Source organism: Macaca mulatta, chromosome 3, assembly GCF_049350105.2.
Source record: "Macaca mulatta isolate MMU2019108-1 chromosome 3, T2T-MMU8v2.0, whole genome shotgun sequence".
NCBI lineage: Eukaryota > Metazoa > Chordata > Mammalia > Primates > Cercopithecidae > Macaca > Macaca mulatta.
Window position 1 is genome coordinate 3,291,099 of NC_133408.1, and position 16,112 is coordinate 3,307,210.

At 58.6% G+C, this 16,112-nt stretch overlaps 1 protein-coding gene and 1 long non-coding RNA gene across 8 annotated transcripts; one reads left to right on the forward strand and one right to left on the reverse strand.

The window, feature by feature from the left end:
• Positions 1-60: 60 nt before the first annotated feature.
• LOC106997223 (uncharacterized) lies at positions 61-1,076 on the reverse strand. The gene is made up of 2 exons (XR_001443362.3): positions 953-1,076; positions 61-293 (listed from the first exon to the last, which is right to left on the reverse strand). It is a non-coding gene; the product is annotated as an uncharacterized LOC106997223 (long non-coding RNA).
• Positions 434-15,436, forward strand: ICOSLG (inducible T cell costimulator ligand). 7 transcript variants are annotated; one of them, XM_015132784.3, is made up of 7 exons: positions 434-1,318; positions 3,798-3,838; positions 5,077-5,427; positions 6,741-7,031; positions 10,873-11,037; positions 11,923-11,958; positions 13,244-15,436. In XM_015132784.3, the coding sequence occupies exons 1-7, from the start codon at positions 1,305-1,307 to the stop codon at positions 13,252-13,254; spliced, it is 909 nt and encodes a 302-aa protein (XP_014988270.2). In that variant the 5' UTR covers positions 434-1,304; the 3' UTR covers positions 13,255-15,436. The 7 variants fall into 7 exon arrangements, 5 of the variants coding, with proteins under 5 accessions (XP_014988270.2, XP_077851781.1, XP_028701120.1 ...); XR_013414815.1 differs by having other exon boundaries at positions 435-1,318; positions 11,923-12,316; positions 12,359-15,436; XR_013414816.1 differs by having other exon boundaries at positions 435-1,318; positions 11,923-12,274; positions 12,317-14,794.
• Positions 15,437-16,112: the final 676 nt, after the last annotated feature.

Consider the following 16,112-nt stretch of genomic DNA (forward strand, 5'->3'; position numbering starts at 1 on the left):
TCCGCCTTCTTATTTTGTGCCTGGGCTCTCTGCTCCGCAAAAATGTTGACTTCCACGGGCAGAGGTTTCAGAATTTTTTTTAAGCTTTTGTCCACGGCGTTCTCTACATCTTGGTTGAAGGAATGGCAGCCTGCGGGGTGCCGTCTGTGGCCCCCGTCTCCGGGCGCTTCTCGCCTCCTCCGCGCGCAGGAGGCAGTGGGGATCCGAGCCTCAGACCAGAAGCGTGGGCTCCGGGAGGAGGGTGCCCCGCTGCCCTGTCCAGCAGCCTCATCCAGGCCCTTCCGGGGCTGCCTCTGCAGAAAGGGAGTGACGTCCCCTCTGGGCCCCACCTGGCTTGCGGGGATCAGGGAGGGAGGGCGGGGTGGGCTGGGCGCGGTGGGAAGGGAGCAGAGGCCCTGGGTCCAACCCTCGGTTGCGTGGCGCAGCCTTTCCCAGACCAGCTGCCCCCGACTCTAGGTCAGACGCCACTGCCAAGGCTGACCAGCCCTGGGCCACAAGGCTGCATCGGTTTCTCGGCGGGGACTCCTCAGAGCCAGTATTAGGCAAATAGGCTGCGCCAGCGCCCTTCAGACCCCTCGAAGGCTAGGGGAGCTAGGCCAGGTCAGGGAGGGCTAGGGCTGGCCGAGAGGGTAGAGCCCGCCCACTTTCCCTCCCTCCTTCCATTCATGCATTCATTCCTTCAATCATTCATTCCTCAGCAGTCGCTGAGCTCACTCGCCTAAGTCCTGGAGATCATCCGAGCGGAGCAGGCCAGGGGCCCGGCGCTCTCCCAGCGTGGGGGCCTGGGTCCCCAGACTCCTCCTTCGGGAGGGCCGCAGGACCCGCGCATTCTGCACCGCGCGGGGAACGGCCCTTGCCTCCCACGGTCCCCTCCCCGCCACCGGCCCCCGCAGCACCCCTGGCCACCTTCCTCCCGGGTACCCCGCAACCCTGCGCTTCCCGGGGCACCTACGGCGCCCAGGTCCTCGTCCAGGCAGACAGGCCGACCTGCCTCTGTCCCTCCTCCGGCCCACGGGCACACTCGCCTGGGCAGAGCTGAACTTTCCGGCGCCGCCGCGCCCCTCCTCCTGCGTCCCGGGGCGGTCTCGATCGCCAGAGGAACCAGGCCGGGGGCGGGGCGGGGACGGGGCGGGGACACGGCTGCCTCCCGCCCGCCGCGCGCTGGGCGCTCAGAGTCTCGGGCGCGGCGGGAGCGCAGTTAAAGCCGATCTCCCGCGCCCCGAGGTTGCTCCTCTCCGAGGTCTCCCGCGGCCCAAGTTCTCTGCGCCCCGAGGTCTCCGCGGCCAGAGGTCTCCGCCCGCACCATGCGGCTGGGCAGGTGGGCCGGGGAAGGAGCGGAGGCACCGCGGTCAGGGGCGGGGTGGCTCGGCCCGCGCGTCCCCAGCTGGGCTCGGACGCGGGGCCTGCGGGGCTCGCCTGGAGGCGCCGGGCGGGCAGTGCGGGTCCGAGGAGCGGGCGGCGGAGGCGCCGGGGCTGCCGGCGGGGCGTGGACGGCAGCGGGCGGCGGGGCCGGGCACCGGCATCCACTGGAGGACGCGCAGCCGTGCGGGGGCGGTCTTGGGGGCGGGGTCCCTGCCAGGGAAGGGGGACCGCGAACGCTGAAACGAGGGAGGGAAGGCGGGCGCATCCTGCACGCCTGGGTACGGGCGCTGCCCCTTCCACTCCCTGGCACCGCTGATTTCTTAGAAGGGAGAAGGAGGGAGGTGACCGGCCGAGCTCTCTCCAAGGCCTGCGGGTACCCACGGTCTGGCGACACGCCCTCCCCCACACACGTGGGATTCCCCGCAGCCCGGCAGCCGATCTGCACTGAGGAAAGCAGGGCTGCCTGAACCAGGAGTGACAGCTTCCTCCTGAATTTTTGCGAAAATATGCTCTTGGCAACCCACGTTGTAGGGTCTGCAGCCCGTGCTCCCCTGGGTGAACCTGTGAGGCCCTTGACCTCAGGGATGCCTCCCGTACAGCCCAGAGCCTGGCCACGCTGGTGTCACACTCCCCAGTACCCCTCACCGTTAGAAATGTATGCAGTTATGATCCTGCCCTAGAGATAAAGAATTTAAAAGCCCCGGAATGTCATAACCCTCCCAAATGTCTTAGCCCTCCGCCACCCACACCTTCAAGTAGGCTACCCTGTCTGTGCTGGGTCTTGATGAAAACTCGGGGTGGGGGGTAGGTTAGATGCAGGGGTGCTGAGGGTCCAAGGAGAGGACACAGAGGCCGCTGGGTAGGCGGCACCCAGGGAGGGGACAAGCCAGAAGGAGCCTGGAGCAGGCACACCCCGGCCCAGGAAGCCCCCAGGTGTCCTGAGGAGGCCTCCATAGACAGGATGGGCCTTGTGCGCAGGTGATGAACCTAGGCCCTGTGGGAGACAAATGGGGGCACAGAGGGTTTCTCACAGCTGTTGTTTAGATGGTGGCTCTGGGGAGGTGACTGAAGGGGCTGAGGTTGGAGGCAGGGAGGTCCAGGTGGATTCAGGGGGCTTGCTGGAGGCCATCACAGCCATCTTGCAAGCCAGAATGGTGGCCCCCACAGGAGGAGTGGGAGAGAGAGGAAGGGCCGCCTGCAGGCTTCAAGAGCCCCTGGTGACCTGCGGCTGGCTTTGGTGCATGTGTGCTCACTTGGCACAGGCACACCTCCATGCGGACTCAGATGACGGTCATCGTGGGTGGGGCAGGGGTTTCTGTGGCTCCAGGGCTCAGGGACAGCCCACTGGGAGGTTCCCACAAGACCAGCCTTTGGCTTACAAAGCCCCCAAGATTTCCCAGGCAGAGGCCACAGAGAAGAGGCATGAGCGTCTCCCAGACTTGGAGGTGCAGGGACATCAGAGAAGGAGATATCCCTGCTCCGGGGACTCCCACTTTGTGGGGAACTGGCCACAGAAACTGATGGTTTTGGGGGCTGGGGTAAGCAGGCTACCAAAGTGAACCCAACCACTAAGGGCCTCCACCTGGGGAAGGCATCCTGGGGGCTGGCAGGTGGAGGTGGTGAGCCTATGGTGTGCACGGTGCAAAGGCTCCCAGACCCAAGATGGCCAGGAGCATTGGAGTCTTGAGGGGAATTTGCTGCCCAAGGCAGGGGCACCAGCCGCAGCAGGATCTGAAACAGGAGGAGCTCAGGTTTGGTTTCAAAATGATCCGCGTTCCCCACAGGGCTGTCCCGTCACTCACCTGACCCTGTCACAGGCATGCCCGATGTTCTTAGTCTCCACAGCATTTTAAGTGACGCTCCTGCTATATGTGCCCTGAAAGCCTTTTTTTTTCTCTCTCTCTCTGATTTCCTATAATTTCTTGGCATCTGTCCCCAGGAAGGTTAGACCAGTCTCGGTGGCGTCCCTCGCTCCCCTTCATCCTCACGCCGGCATCACTGTGTTTCCGGGGATTTGTTACCACAAGAACTAGAGAGTGGCGAGAAGCTGCCAGCCCCTCAGACTTGCTGTGCTGGGCAGGGGGATGGTGATCCTGGCCCTGGACCCTGAATTCCCATGGAGCGCAGAGGCAGGCAGGCTCCTGGCTCTGCCTTCAGCCGTGGGGTGGTGGTCCCGGCCCTGGACCCTGAATTCCCATGGAGCGCAGAGGCAGGCAGGCTCCTGGCTCTGCCTTCAGCCGAGGGGTGGTGGTCCTGGCCCCGGACCCTGAATTCCCATGGAGAGCAGAGGCAGGCAGGCTCCTGGCTCTGCCTTCACATTTCTGTGATGGGCGTAACCGCCTCCTGCCCGTGGGAACCAGCTTGCTCCTGTTTGGAAGATGTAGGTAACTCACCAGCGGCCCCGCCTCACCTGCCTTTCTGGTTGTTTTTTCCAGTCCTGGACTGCTCCTCCTGCTCTTCAGCAGCCTTCGAGCCGGTAAGTTCAGGGGGTGCTTTGCCATGGGTGTGAACGCCCAGCTCAGAGATAGGCTGTCCGACTGTGTGGACTGCCGGCTACAGGGCGCTGGGAGCAGCCTCACCAGGCTCCTTCTTGTTTCTCAAGTGGCCCTTTGGAGAAAGGTGGGCCCTAAACCTAGGTTGCTGCACAGGATAGAAGCGTTTCCTTAAAGAGAAACACTTCTGCAAACTCCGGAGTTATTTTTTGATTTTGTGTTTGTTGCGGGCAGAATGCAGTTCCTCTGAGCCAGAGCTTCCTGGGTCCCCTGGTCTCCGTGTCCCAGGCAGCAGCCCTGCTGAGCCCTAAGGGCCACCAGCCTCTGGAAGAGCCAGGAATAGGGACAAGGCACCGCAGCACAAACCCGAAACCTTGCCGGGCCTTCCAGCCCAGAGGGCTTTGGGGGCAGGGGACACACACAGATTTCCCTGCAGGTGCTGGGCGCAGTGGCTCATTCCTATAATCCCAGCACCTTGGGAGGCCGAGGCAGGTGGATTGCCTGAGGTCAGCAGTTCGAGACCAGCCTGGCCAACGTAGTGAAGCCCCATCTCTACTAAAAATACAAAAAATTAGCTGGGCGTGGTGGCGGGCACCTGTAATCCCAGCTACTTGGGAGGGTGAGGCAGGAGAATCGCTTGAACCCCAGAGTCGGGGGTTGAAGTGAGCCAAAATCGTGCCATTGCACTCCAGCCTGGGCAACAAGAGCAAAATTCCGTCTCAAAAAAAAAGATTTTCCCACAGGCATTTACGCGGTTGCACAAACAGTAAAGCCACCCTGTGTCTGTTACATTTATGAGACCTTTCCTGATGCAAGAATGAGCAGCATGATAATGTAATTGCTGAGAAATTGTTTTCCCTTAAATGCCTGATTTTTAAAGAGCTTTTTATTTTACATTAATTATAGACTCCCAAGAAGTAGTAAAAATTGTGCTGAGTAACACAAATAACACTGAGCGGCCGGGCCGCATCCAGCCGCTGCTCCCCAAGGCAGCTCCTTACATAACGGGAGTGTGTCATCAAAGCCAAAGGCTGACATGGACCTCACCATGAAATGTCCGCATTTTTCAAGTTTGACTGCATTCCTACATGTGCCTTGTTAATAAATTCTGAGCCACAGTTGGTGTTTGAGGCTTGAAACCCAAAGCCTGCCCCATAGAGTAGCTTCATGGCCTGGGCATCAGCCTCAAAAAACAGATTTTACACCTGTTGGGTCATTGCAGATACTCAGGAGAAGGAAGTCAGAGCGATGGTGGGCAGCGACGTGGAGCTCAGCTGCGCGTGCCCCGAAGGAAGCCGTTTTGATTTAAATGACGTTTATGTATACTGGCAAACCAGCGAGTCGAAAACCGTGGTGACTTACCACATCCCGCAGAACAGCTCCTTGGACAACGTGGACAGCCACTACCGGAACCGGGCCCTGATGTCACCGGCCGGCATGCAGCGGGGCGACTTCTCCCTGCGCTTGTTCAACGTCACCCCCCAGGATGAGCAGAAGTTTCACTGCCTGGTATTGAGCCAATCCCTGGGATTCCAGGAGGTGCTGAGCGTTGTGGTCACACTGCATGTGGCAGGTAGGACCATCGAGGCGGAGAGAGCTGGGTCCATCCCAGCCTTGCATCGTGGAAAAGTATTCATGAAACTCCCTCCCTGGCTCATTCACTGTTTCTTCCAGTGAAGAAAATTCTCCTCTGTGTTATCAGGCTTCTGTCTAACTTCGAGGGAAGCTAAACAGCTGAAAAATCCTTAGTGCGTGACCTGCGGCTGCTTGGTTTCCCGGAAGAGCTCCTACCCTGGCTGTCTTTGCCTCTTTTGAGTTAGTTTTTGTTTTTATTTATTTATTTATTCATTTAGAGACGGAGTCTCGCTCTGTCACCCAGGCTGGAGTGCAGTGGCGCGATCTTGGCTCACCGCAACCTCCGCCTCCTGGGTTCAAGCAATTCTCCTCCACAGCCTCCTGAGTAGCTGGGACTACAGGCGCCGCCACCACACCCAGCTAATTTTTGTATTTTTAGTAGAGACAGGGTTTCACCATGTTGGCCAAGCTGGTCTCAAACTCCTGGCCTCGTGATCTGCCCGCCTTGGCCTCCCACAGTGCTGGGATTACAGACCTGAACCACCGCGCCTGGCCAGTTAGTTTGTTTTCTGAGACAGGGTCTCACTGTTGCCCAGGCTGGAGTGCAGTAGCACAATCATGCTGCAGCCTTGACTTCCTGAGCTCAAGCAATTCTCCTGCCTCAGCCTCCTGAATATCTGAGACTACAGGCACATGCTACCTCGCCTGGCTAATTTTCGATTATTTGTAGAAATGGGGTCTCACTATGTTGCCCAGGCTGGTCTCAAATTCCTGGACACAAGTGATCCTCCTGCCTCACCCTCCTAAAGTGCTGGGATTACAAACATGAGCCACCACGCCCAAACTAGAGTTTTAAAAGTGAAATTTGAAGGGAGTGCTATAAAGCACTAAATGAGAACGAAATTTAAGAGAAAAATTAGAGGCAACCAAGGAGCTCTGGGCAGTTCATCGGGGAGAACAGCCGTGTCCATTTCAGATGGACTGCGAGCCCTTGTGTCAGCAGCAAGAAAGACCAGATGCAAATGAGGGGGTCCCGGCACAGCCAGCGGCCATGGAGTGGGGGGTCTGTGGGTGCCAGTCACTGCCTGCCAGGCTCAGCGGTCCCTGGCTACTGGGACTGGCTTGGGGGATGACTCTTGGGCAGGACTGGGCCGAGCCTGCTGCTCAGACCACAGCCCTGGTCCTGGCCTGTCATCCATGTTGGGGCACAATGGGCCGCCTACCCTCTGACCCAGCCTTGGCACTGTGTACCCTCTGTTTCTTGACCAGCAGGGCCTGGCATTTCTCACGACCTGTTTCCCTCCCCTGCAGCAAACTTCAGCGTGCCTGTGGTCAGCACCCCCCACAACCCCTCCCAGGACGAGCTCACCTTCACGTGTACATCCATAAACGGCTACCCCAGGCCCAACGTGTACTGGATCAACAAGACGGACAACAGCCTGCTGGACCAGGCTCTGCAGAATGACACTGTCTTCTTGAACACGCGGGGCTTGTACGACGTGGTCAGTGTGCTGAGGATCGCGCGGACCCCCAGCTTGAACATCGGCTGCTGCATAGAGAACGTGCTTCTGCGGCAGAACCTGACGGTCGGCAGCCAAACAGGTAAGGTCCCGGTGCCTGCGTGCTGAGCCGAGCCCAGCCCAAGACAGTGGGGCCAGGGCTGGCTTCGGAGAGCCTCTGAGGCAGGAGACGAAACGTCCCTTCGACCTGGCTCAGCACCCGAAAGGTGGTTGGAAGGGAGAGGAGGCAGGAGGCACACGCCACACAGTGAGAACCGCCGCGGTCTCCGGGAACAGGAATGGGCGCCGTGCCCGGAGCACATTGCTCCATTTTCTTCACCTGGAGTCAGTTTTGTTAAACCTACTTTACAGATGAGGGCTGAACTCTGAGGCTGGGGAACACTTCAGAAGCCGCAGGACTAGGCAGCCACAGCCCAGGACGGAAGCCCACACCTGTGCAGCCCCCCTCAAGCTCCCTGCCTCTTGGGCATGTGTCCCCTGAGAAGACTGAAGCCCCCCCACACGGGAATCCCACTGGGCATGACTGCTGGCCCAGCCCCTCCCTGGGGAAAGGGTGCCCTCTGGAAGGGGTTCCTCTGCGGGGACTCCTTCCTAGAGGCCACAGGACCTCCCCATTTGTGTCCCCATCTCCTGTGTCAGGATGAGAGGCAGAAGGTGGAGGCAGGAGATGATCGAGGAGGGGTCCTGGGGTCCTGCTGGCTACAGGAAAGCGGCTGCCAGCAGGACTCACCGTGTGGTCCCGCACAGAGCAAGAATGCAGGGCTTCTTGTTTTGGAAGCATTAAGAATTCCAGACAGTGACCACAAGCATTGCACCTCCTGCCGGCCTTTCTGAACTCAACCCCAGAAGCCTGCACAGGTGCACACCCTCGAAGCCCAGCCTGGCCGCCAGGATCCCGCAGAGCCGGACGTTCTCCTTGAAATCAGGGCTCAGCCCTTGTGATTCAACATTCAGAGTCTGTGAGCTGCGTGCAGCAGGATGAGGGGCTGCTCCCAAAGTGGCCTCTGATCGCTGCCTTCCAGCCAGCACACTCCCCGCAGAACAGCCCAGGTGGCAGCAGAAGGTTCTCCCAGGGCCGTCGTCTCAACCCTGGCTACACAGTGGGGTCATCTGGGCAGCCTATGAAAACCCCCATGCCCAGACACATTGGACCTGAAGCTCTGGGCTGGCACCTGGCATCAGGACAGTGTCTAAAAGCTTCGGAGGTTCAAGGTTGAGCACCGTCCAGGTGGTTTCTCCAGGTGTGTTTGGAGACGTGCCAGGCATTCAGAACACGCTCCCGGGGGATGCTGCTGCTTGTTGGCCAGTGCGGATGGCTCTCGGAGGGGCAAAGTCATTGCACATAGAGACCAGAGGCATTGGTGCCTTTGTGCATCACGGTGGAAGAGCAGAAGGGTACAGCTGCCGTAGGGAACGGTGTGGCAGTTCCTCGAAAAGCTAAGCATGGAAACACTGTAGGACCCAGCAGTTCTCTCCTAGGGTTATCGCTAAGAGGATGCAAAACAAGGACTCAAACAAATGCTTGTCCGTGAATGTTCATGGCAGCCAGAAGGCAGGAACCACCCAAGTGTCCCTCGTGGGTGGACCCATGCACCAAAAGTGATCCGTGCATGCAGGGGAGAATTAGCCTGAAAAAGGAAGGAAGCAGCTGTCCTGCGGCGTGGAGAACCTCAAGGCCATTATGCGAGTGACAGAGCCAGACACCTGAGGACAAGCCTGTGGGACTCTGTTTATGCAAAGTGTCCAGAATAGGGTGAGCCACCGAGACAGAAAGCAAACTAGAGGCTTCCAGGGGCAGGAGGACAGCAATTCTCCTGCCTCAGCCTCCTGGGTATCTGGGACTACAGGCACGGGCCACCGCGCCTGGCTGATGTTGGATTATTTGTAGCGATGGGGCCTCACTCTGTTGCCCAGGCTGGATTCAAACTGCTGGACACGAGCGAGGCTCCTGCCTAAGCCTCTCAAAGTGCTGGGATTACAGGTGTGAGCCCCCACACCCAAACTAGAGTTTTAAAAGTGAAATTTTAAGGGAGTGCTATAAAGCACTAAATGAAAAAAAAAATTTAAGAGGAAAATTAGAGGCCCCGGCTGTTCCGGGACCCCCTCATTTGGATCTGGTCCTTCTTGCTGCTGGCACAGGGGCTCACGTGTCCGTGAAATGGACATTCTCGCCGATGAACTGCCCAGAAGGATAGCAGAGGACGGGAAAGAGGCAGGAGTGACTGCTCATGGACACGGTTTCCTTTCGAGGGTTACAGGTTCTGGAATTAGGTAGCGGTTACGATTGCACTGGCACCCTGTTTTTGTTTTTGTTTTTGAGACGGAATCTTGCTCTGTTGCCCGGGCTGGAGTGCAGTGGCCGGATCTCAGCTCACTGCAAGCTCCGCCTCCCGGGTTCACGCCATTCTCCTGCCTCAGCCTCCCGAGTAGCTGGGACTACAGGCGCCCGCCACCTCGCCCGGCTAGTTTTTTTTGTATTTTTTAGTAGAGACGGGGTTTCACCGTGTTAGCCAGGATGGTCTTGATCTCCTGACCTCATGATCCGCCCGTCTCGGCCTCCCAAAGTGCCGGGATTACAGGCTTGAGCCACCACGCCCGGCCTGGACTGGCCCCCTGAATTGTTCACTTTAAAATGGTTCATTTTGGGCCGGGCGCGGTAGCTCACACTTAATCCCAGCACTTTGGGAGGCTGAGGTGGGTGGACCATCTGAGGTCAGGAGTTTGAGACCAGCCTAGACAGCATGGCGAAACCCTGTCTCTAATAAAAATACAAAAATTAGCCAGATGTGGTGGCGTGTGCCTGTAATCCCAGCTACCCGGGGGGCTGAGACAGGAAAATCGCTGGAACCTGGGAGGCAGAGGCTGCAGTGGGCCAAGACCGCGCCACTGCACTTCAGACTGGGCGACAGAGCAAGACTCTGTCTAAAAAAAAAAGCCTAAAGTGGCTCATTTTGGCTGGGCACGGTGGTGCACACCTGTAGTTACAGCTACTTAGGAGACTGAGGCAAGAGGATCACTTGAGCCCTGAGACCAACCAGGGCAATATAGTGAGAACTCACCTCTACAGAAAAAAAAAAAAAAAAAAAAAAAATTAGCCAGGCCTGGTGGTGCATGCCTGTAGTCCTAGCTACTTGGGAGGCCGAGGTGGGAGGACTGACTGAGCCCAGGAGGTTGAGGCTGCAGTGACTTATGATCACACCACTGCACTTCAGCCTGGGCAACAGAGCAAGATCCTGTCTCAAAACCTAGATAAATAAAATGAAATGGTTAATTTTATGTTATATGACTTTCACCTTGATTTTTTCTTTCTTTCTTTTTTTTTTTTTTGAGATGGAGTTTCGCTCTTATCGCCCAGGCTAGAGTGCAGTGGCCCGATCTTGGCTCATGGCAACCTCCACCTCCCGGGTTCAAGCGATTCCCCTGCCTCAGCCTCCAGAGTAGCTGGGACTACAGGCATGCGCCACCATGCCTGTCTAATTTTGTATTTTTAGTAGAGATGGGGTTTTTCCATGTTGGCCAGGCGTGTCTCAAACTCCTGACCTCAGGTGATCCGCCTGCCTTGGTCTCCCAAAGTGCTGGGATTACAAGGCGTGAGCCACTGTGCCTGGCCTCACCTTGATTTTTAAAAATCCAGTAAGAACCTGTGCTTCCCGTCACACCCAGCCCTGTGGTCCCCTGGCTGTGGTTGGGGTTATCGCCTCTCCCACGTAGGACGGGAGGAACAAGATCCCTGCAGGAAATGAAGCCCCTCTGCAGGAGAAAACCCTCCTCTCATCAGCCTGGTGTTTTTAAAACCTCAAAATAATGTCAGGAAAGTTCTCTGGAATAAATACTTCCCTGCAATACTTTCTACTCAAGGATGAAAAAAAAGACCCCTTTCCTCTAAGATCCTTTAAGTCGGGTTATTTACCTCTTTCTTATAGGAAACAACATCGGAGAGAGAGACAAGATCACAGAGAATCCAGTCAGTACCCGCGAGAAGACCGAGGTCACGTGGAGCGTCCTGGCTGTCCTGTGCCTGCTTGTGGCCGTGGCGGTGGCCATAGGCTGGGTGTGCAGGGACCGATGGCTCCGCCGCAGCTATGCAGGTGGGTAGAGACAGCCCCATATTGTGGATGTTAATGTTTGTTCTGTTGGTGTGAACGTTTGCCTGCTTTAACTTCCCACACTGATACTGATTTAGCTTGAAACTGTTGTGGTAGCATCAGCACTCATGAGCCTTAGCAACCCGAGCTCTCCCACGAAGTGGTTTTGAAACCCAGCATCTCTGACGTTCCTGACGCTGCCAAGCCCGAAGGGCGCTGTGGAGTCTGCCCTGCAGGTTGGGCGGGGAGGGCGGCTTCTGCATGTAGAGGCCGGGCGGTGGCCATTTCCGGGGAAGCTGCTGAGGCTGCCTCAAGCACACCCGCGCTGTGGGTCTGTGACTCCAACCAGCTCCGCGACAGAGCCCGGAGGTCTGTGTTTCAGCCACGTAAGACACAGCAGCAGAACGCAGTAGCACAGGAAGCCCCAAACGTTGGCTGCAGTGATGGTCCTGATGACGGGGACGGGGGGACTCATCCAGACCCCCCAAGGGTGGCAGTCAGTGGGGTGCAGGCACAGTGGCCACAGAGTAGGGGCAGCTCCTGTGGGCTGCCCCTGGCTCTCCCATTTGTGGCCAATCTCAGTCATCCCAGAAACATCTTCCATGGCCGTGATGCCACTGCTGGCTGGCCAGGCCACAGAGGTGCCCCAGAGCCAGGTCAAAGCATTTTAAGTGCTTCCCAGGCCCTTACTCCTTTAAGAGGATCGTCCTCAAAAGCCGTGCGGCCTGGGGAGCCCCTCCTCTATGAGTGCTTTCCCCGCCTGGAGTTGGGAGCCTCGGGGAGACTTCCAAGCAGGGCGTTTAGGGGGCTACTGAGAGCTCAGGAGCACCAGGAGCTTTAGGGACACCCCCACCGCTGCTGCCCTGACCATTTTCGTTTGTCCCCCAGGTGTCTGGGCTGTGAGGCCGGAGCCAGAGCTCGCTGGTGAGTTTGCCATGGGAAGCAGCAGGTTCTGGGGTGCCTGAGGGAGGCTTGGCTGGCAGCTGTCTTTCAGATTGTCAAAAAACTTTCAAAAGGCAAAAGTCCCTTGCCTTGAACAACTGTTGCTCCCGGAGACGCAGTGAAGCCCTCGATGGCACGCACGGCATTTCCTGCAGCCTCCCCTTGGCATGGGATGGCATCCTGGTGTGCACTTTCTCACACTGCAATGGGATTTTCCCAACACACACAGAAGCAGAGAGACGAGTGCTGGACCCCTGTGTTCCCCGGCGCCCAACCCCCACCGGCGTGTCCAGAGCAGGTCCAGGCACTGGCGCCCACCCCCATGGGATGTTCAGAGCAGGTCCAGGCACTGGCGCCCACCCCTACGGGATGTTCAGAGCAGGTCCAGGCACTGGCGCCCACCCCCACGGGATGTTCAGAGCAGGTCCAGGCACTGGCGCCCAGCCCCCACCGGGGTGTCCAGAGCAGGTCCAGGCACTGGCGCCCACCCCTACGGGATGTTCAGAGCAGGTCCAGGCACTGGCGCCCACCCCCACGGGATGTTCAGAGCAGGTCCAGGCACTGGCGCCCACCCCCACGGGATGTTCAGAGCAGGTCCAGGCACTAGTACCCAGCCCCCACGGGGTGTTCAGAGGGGGTCCAGGCACTTGCGCCCACCCCTACCAGGATGTCCGGAGCAGGTCCAGGCACTGCCGGCTTCTCTCTGCAGCAGCCACTCCTGCAGCTCTCGGGCGGCTCCCTGTCTCCCGGTGGAGGTGTGCCCCTCAGTCCCAGGAGCAACACAGATGTGGATTCCTGTCCAATTTGGGAAAAATGTCCACACACAGTCACCTACCTGGCAGGTGCCTCTGACTGCAAGGGGCGTTTGGCTTCGCAGGCAGGCCAGCTGGGCTCCCCGCCATGGACCAGGATCCCCTCTGAGCCCTGTTTGCCATCCATGAGCAGGGGTTCCCTGGGGACAGTGGGCTCAGGGTGTGCACAGCCACCACGCTGTGGTGTCACTTGTGGACCCCGGCGAGCGGATGGCTGACTGCAAAAACTCACTTCCAAGGCCAGGTCAGCCCGTCCAGATGACACAGGAACACAGCTTGCTGAAAACACGGCCAGCCTGTTCCTACCAGAGCCAGTCGAAGTGCCTTGTGCAGGTGGCTGTTTCCGAAGCTCTAAACCCTTTGTTTCCACCAAGCTGAGTCCTGAGAAAACCGACGTCTGCCTGCAGAATGGAAAGGGGTGCTTCATGTTCCTCTCTCTTCACTTCCCTTCCAAGGCCATGTTTGACCGGAGCTCACCGCCCAGAGCGTGGACAGGGCTTCCGTGAGACGCCACCATGAGAGGCCAGGTGGCAGCTTGAGAATGGACTCGCACAGGTGCCTCCCAGACTGCAGGGGAGCACTTGGGGCCACCCCCAGAAGGACCACTGCTGGATCCCAGGGAGAAACTGCTGGCGTTGTCTGTGATCCTGGAATGAGGCCCTTTCAAAATCGTCATCCACACCAAAGGCAAATCCCCACTGTCACTGCCAGTCACTCACAGGAAGGGACTGGTGATGGGCTCTTTCCACCCGGAGCATGCGAGATTCAACGCCAGGCTCTTCCCAGTACCCCAGACCTACTGTGGGTCTTCCCATGGGATGCGGGGCCCTGAGACTGAAGGGTGGTTGGCTTCAGAAGAAGACTCTGGGTGTCCACTCTTCCAGGACGGCCTCTGTGCTGCTGGGGTCGCGCGAGGCTGTTTGCAGGAGGCACGGTCCCAGGAGCTCTTCTGCCCTGGATGCTCCCAACCTACCTCCTGCCCGGAGGCCACAGGACCCACACATGTGCGTGTCCACAAGTGTAGGCAGCCGTCCACACCAAGGAGCCCCTGGAAGGCCCCACTGGGCTTCGTTGTCCTCTGCCACATTCCCCGGGAGGAACAGTGGCCCTCGGCTGTTCTGGTGAAAAGCTGAGCCGCCTTTGGAAGAGGCGCTGGTGGAGTTTGCCAGAAGAAAGGCTGTGCCAGGGCCGTGTTTGGCCAGCTGTAGAGGCTGCCAGGGCTCTTGGCTCTGCAGTGAGAAAGACACAGCCCTGGGCACAGCCCAGCAGGGCTGGAGATGCCCATGTCCAGTAGGTGCAGGCCTGGCAACACGATCCCCAGAGTCCTGAGCAGAAGTTGAGGGGGCATCACCTGGTGACCACGGTCCCCCTTGTCACCACAGCAGTGATCCCCAAAGTGAGGGGTGGCTCCCCCATCCTCCGCTGCCCTCAGCAGCCCCACCCCACTCAACCATGAGGGTCCCCAGGGTCCTGATGAAGACCTCCGACCCCAGCACCAGGCTCCTCGGAGCTCAACAGTCCCAAGGGCGCAGGAGACAGGGTAGCCCACTGCTGAGGGGTGTGGCCCTGGGTCCTGACATGCCCCAGCACCGTGCTAGTGCCTGGAATGAATCAGCTGCTGACTGTCTCCAGGAGGGCTGGAAAGGACACTACCAGGTGACCCAGGGTGCACTTGCCCCAGGGAGATGGAGTAGATGGCCTGGCCTGGCCCTGGGGACACGTGTCTACCCCGGGGCTATGGGCAAACGCCCCTCCTCCTTCCTTCCCAGAGTCCCTGACATTCCTGGGGTCAGCCAGGACCTGTTACAGCCCTGGTCACTTGAAACTGACAGCTGTGTGAGGCCTGCACTTCTCAGACCCAGACTACAACAAAATGAGGAGTGAGGGCTCATGGTTACAATGAGGTTCTAGTACTTGTCACAAGAAATTGGTTTTCTACGAAAAAAGTCCCTACCTGGGCCTTTAAGTGAATCCACTCCTGCTTTTAACATGAAAGCATTAGAAGATGTGTAGTGTTTGTAAAAGTACAGTTGTCATCACCGGGCATTGACTGGCAGGGACAAGGAGCTGCTTGGGTGTGGAAATTTGGGGCGTTGGAAAGCGGGGTGTGGTGCCCATTTGCGGTGACTGTGAAGTGACTCCAGGACAGAGCTGCGGGGGCACCCAGAGGTCCTAAGCCCCAGGACTGAGGGTGATGCATCACCACTCGGGTGTCCCGGGAGGTGCCCTGGGCCCAGGGACCTCACGGGCAGGATGGCGACACCCTTGCAGGGAGAGGGAGTCTGGCTCCAGCTCTTCCCATTGGAGGTGATTTTCCTTCACCAGGGGACAGGCAGGAAAGATGCAGGAGCCCCAGAAGCTTCTACCCCTCATGCCTGGGGCCCAGGGGACACTTGGAGGCTGCTGTCACCTCTGCGCATCCAGGGCCATGCCCTCTGCGGGTTAGTGCCTGAGTCTCACCTCCCTGCTGGTCCCCGAAGTCCCCCTCAGAAGCCCTGCATGGTGGGATTTGTAAGACCCACCCTGTAACACCTGCCCCTCTCAGCCCAAGACATCAGCTTCCTCGTTCTCCTGTGCTGTAGATAGGCTGAATTCCAGTGTTGTGACAGCCATCTCCAGAAACCTGACTTAAGAGAGTAAGATGCAAATGGTGCCTGTGTCCTGTGGCTTTGGTGGGTGCAGGGAGTCTTGCGCACCGCCAGCTCAGCTGTCTGTGGTCTGAGCAGGAACAGGTGCCACTCCTGCTCGGGGGGCCCTGCCCTCACCAGGCTGTTCTGTCCCCCCACGAGGGGCATGAGGCCAGGTCTGGAGGCATTTTGGGTTGTCACAGCTAGGGGCTGTTCCTGGCTTCAGTGGGTGGAAGCCCCAGATGCTGTTCAACATCCTACCAGACACAGGAGGCCCCAACACAGAGAAGCGTCGACCCGTAAGTCCACAGTCCGAGGTCTCCCCTCAGAGACCCTGCCCTGCACATCCACCTCCAGCCAAAGGTCCTGCCTGCCAGAGGGCTCGGGAACCTTGCCGGTCTGTGGAAGAGGAGAGGGGACTCTCGCCAGCTGCACCATCCTGCACGTAGTAGGTGTGCAGTAAACAGCCACCAGGGAGGCTCCAGTCAAGGCTGGCAGATGGGGCGGTCCGTCCCTAGGGCAGGAGACAGAAGGGAAACGGCTGCCTGCTGGCCCCTGAGCCAGGTAGCACTGTGCTTGTGCCTCAGTTTCCCCTACTGTAAAGTGAGGCGCTGGAACCAGGTTCTGTCTACTGGGCTCTGCAGCTTGGACACTCCTAAGACCAAGGGACCTACCCTGGGGAGGGCAGCTGTGGCTT

Coding starts and splice junctions, on each gene's coding strand:
- ICOSLG (XM_028845287.2), top strand. Junction 5,428..6,740: donor GGTCACACTGCATGTGGCAG/GTAGGACCATCG, acceptor CCTCCCCTGCAG/CAAACTTCAGCGTGCCTGTG. Junction 11,959..13,027: donor GCCGGAGCCAGAGCTCGCTG/GTGAGTTTGCCA, acceptor CTCACTTCCAAG/GCCAGGTCAGCCCGTCCAGA.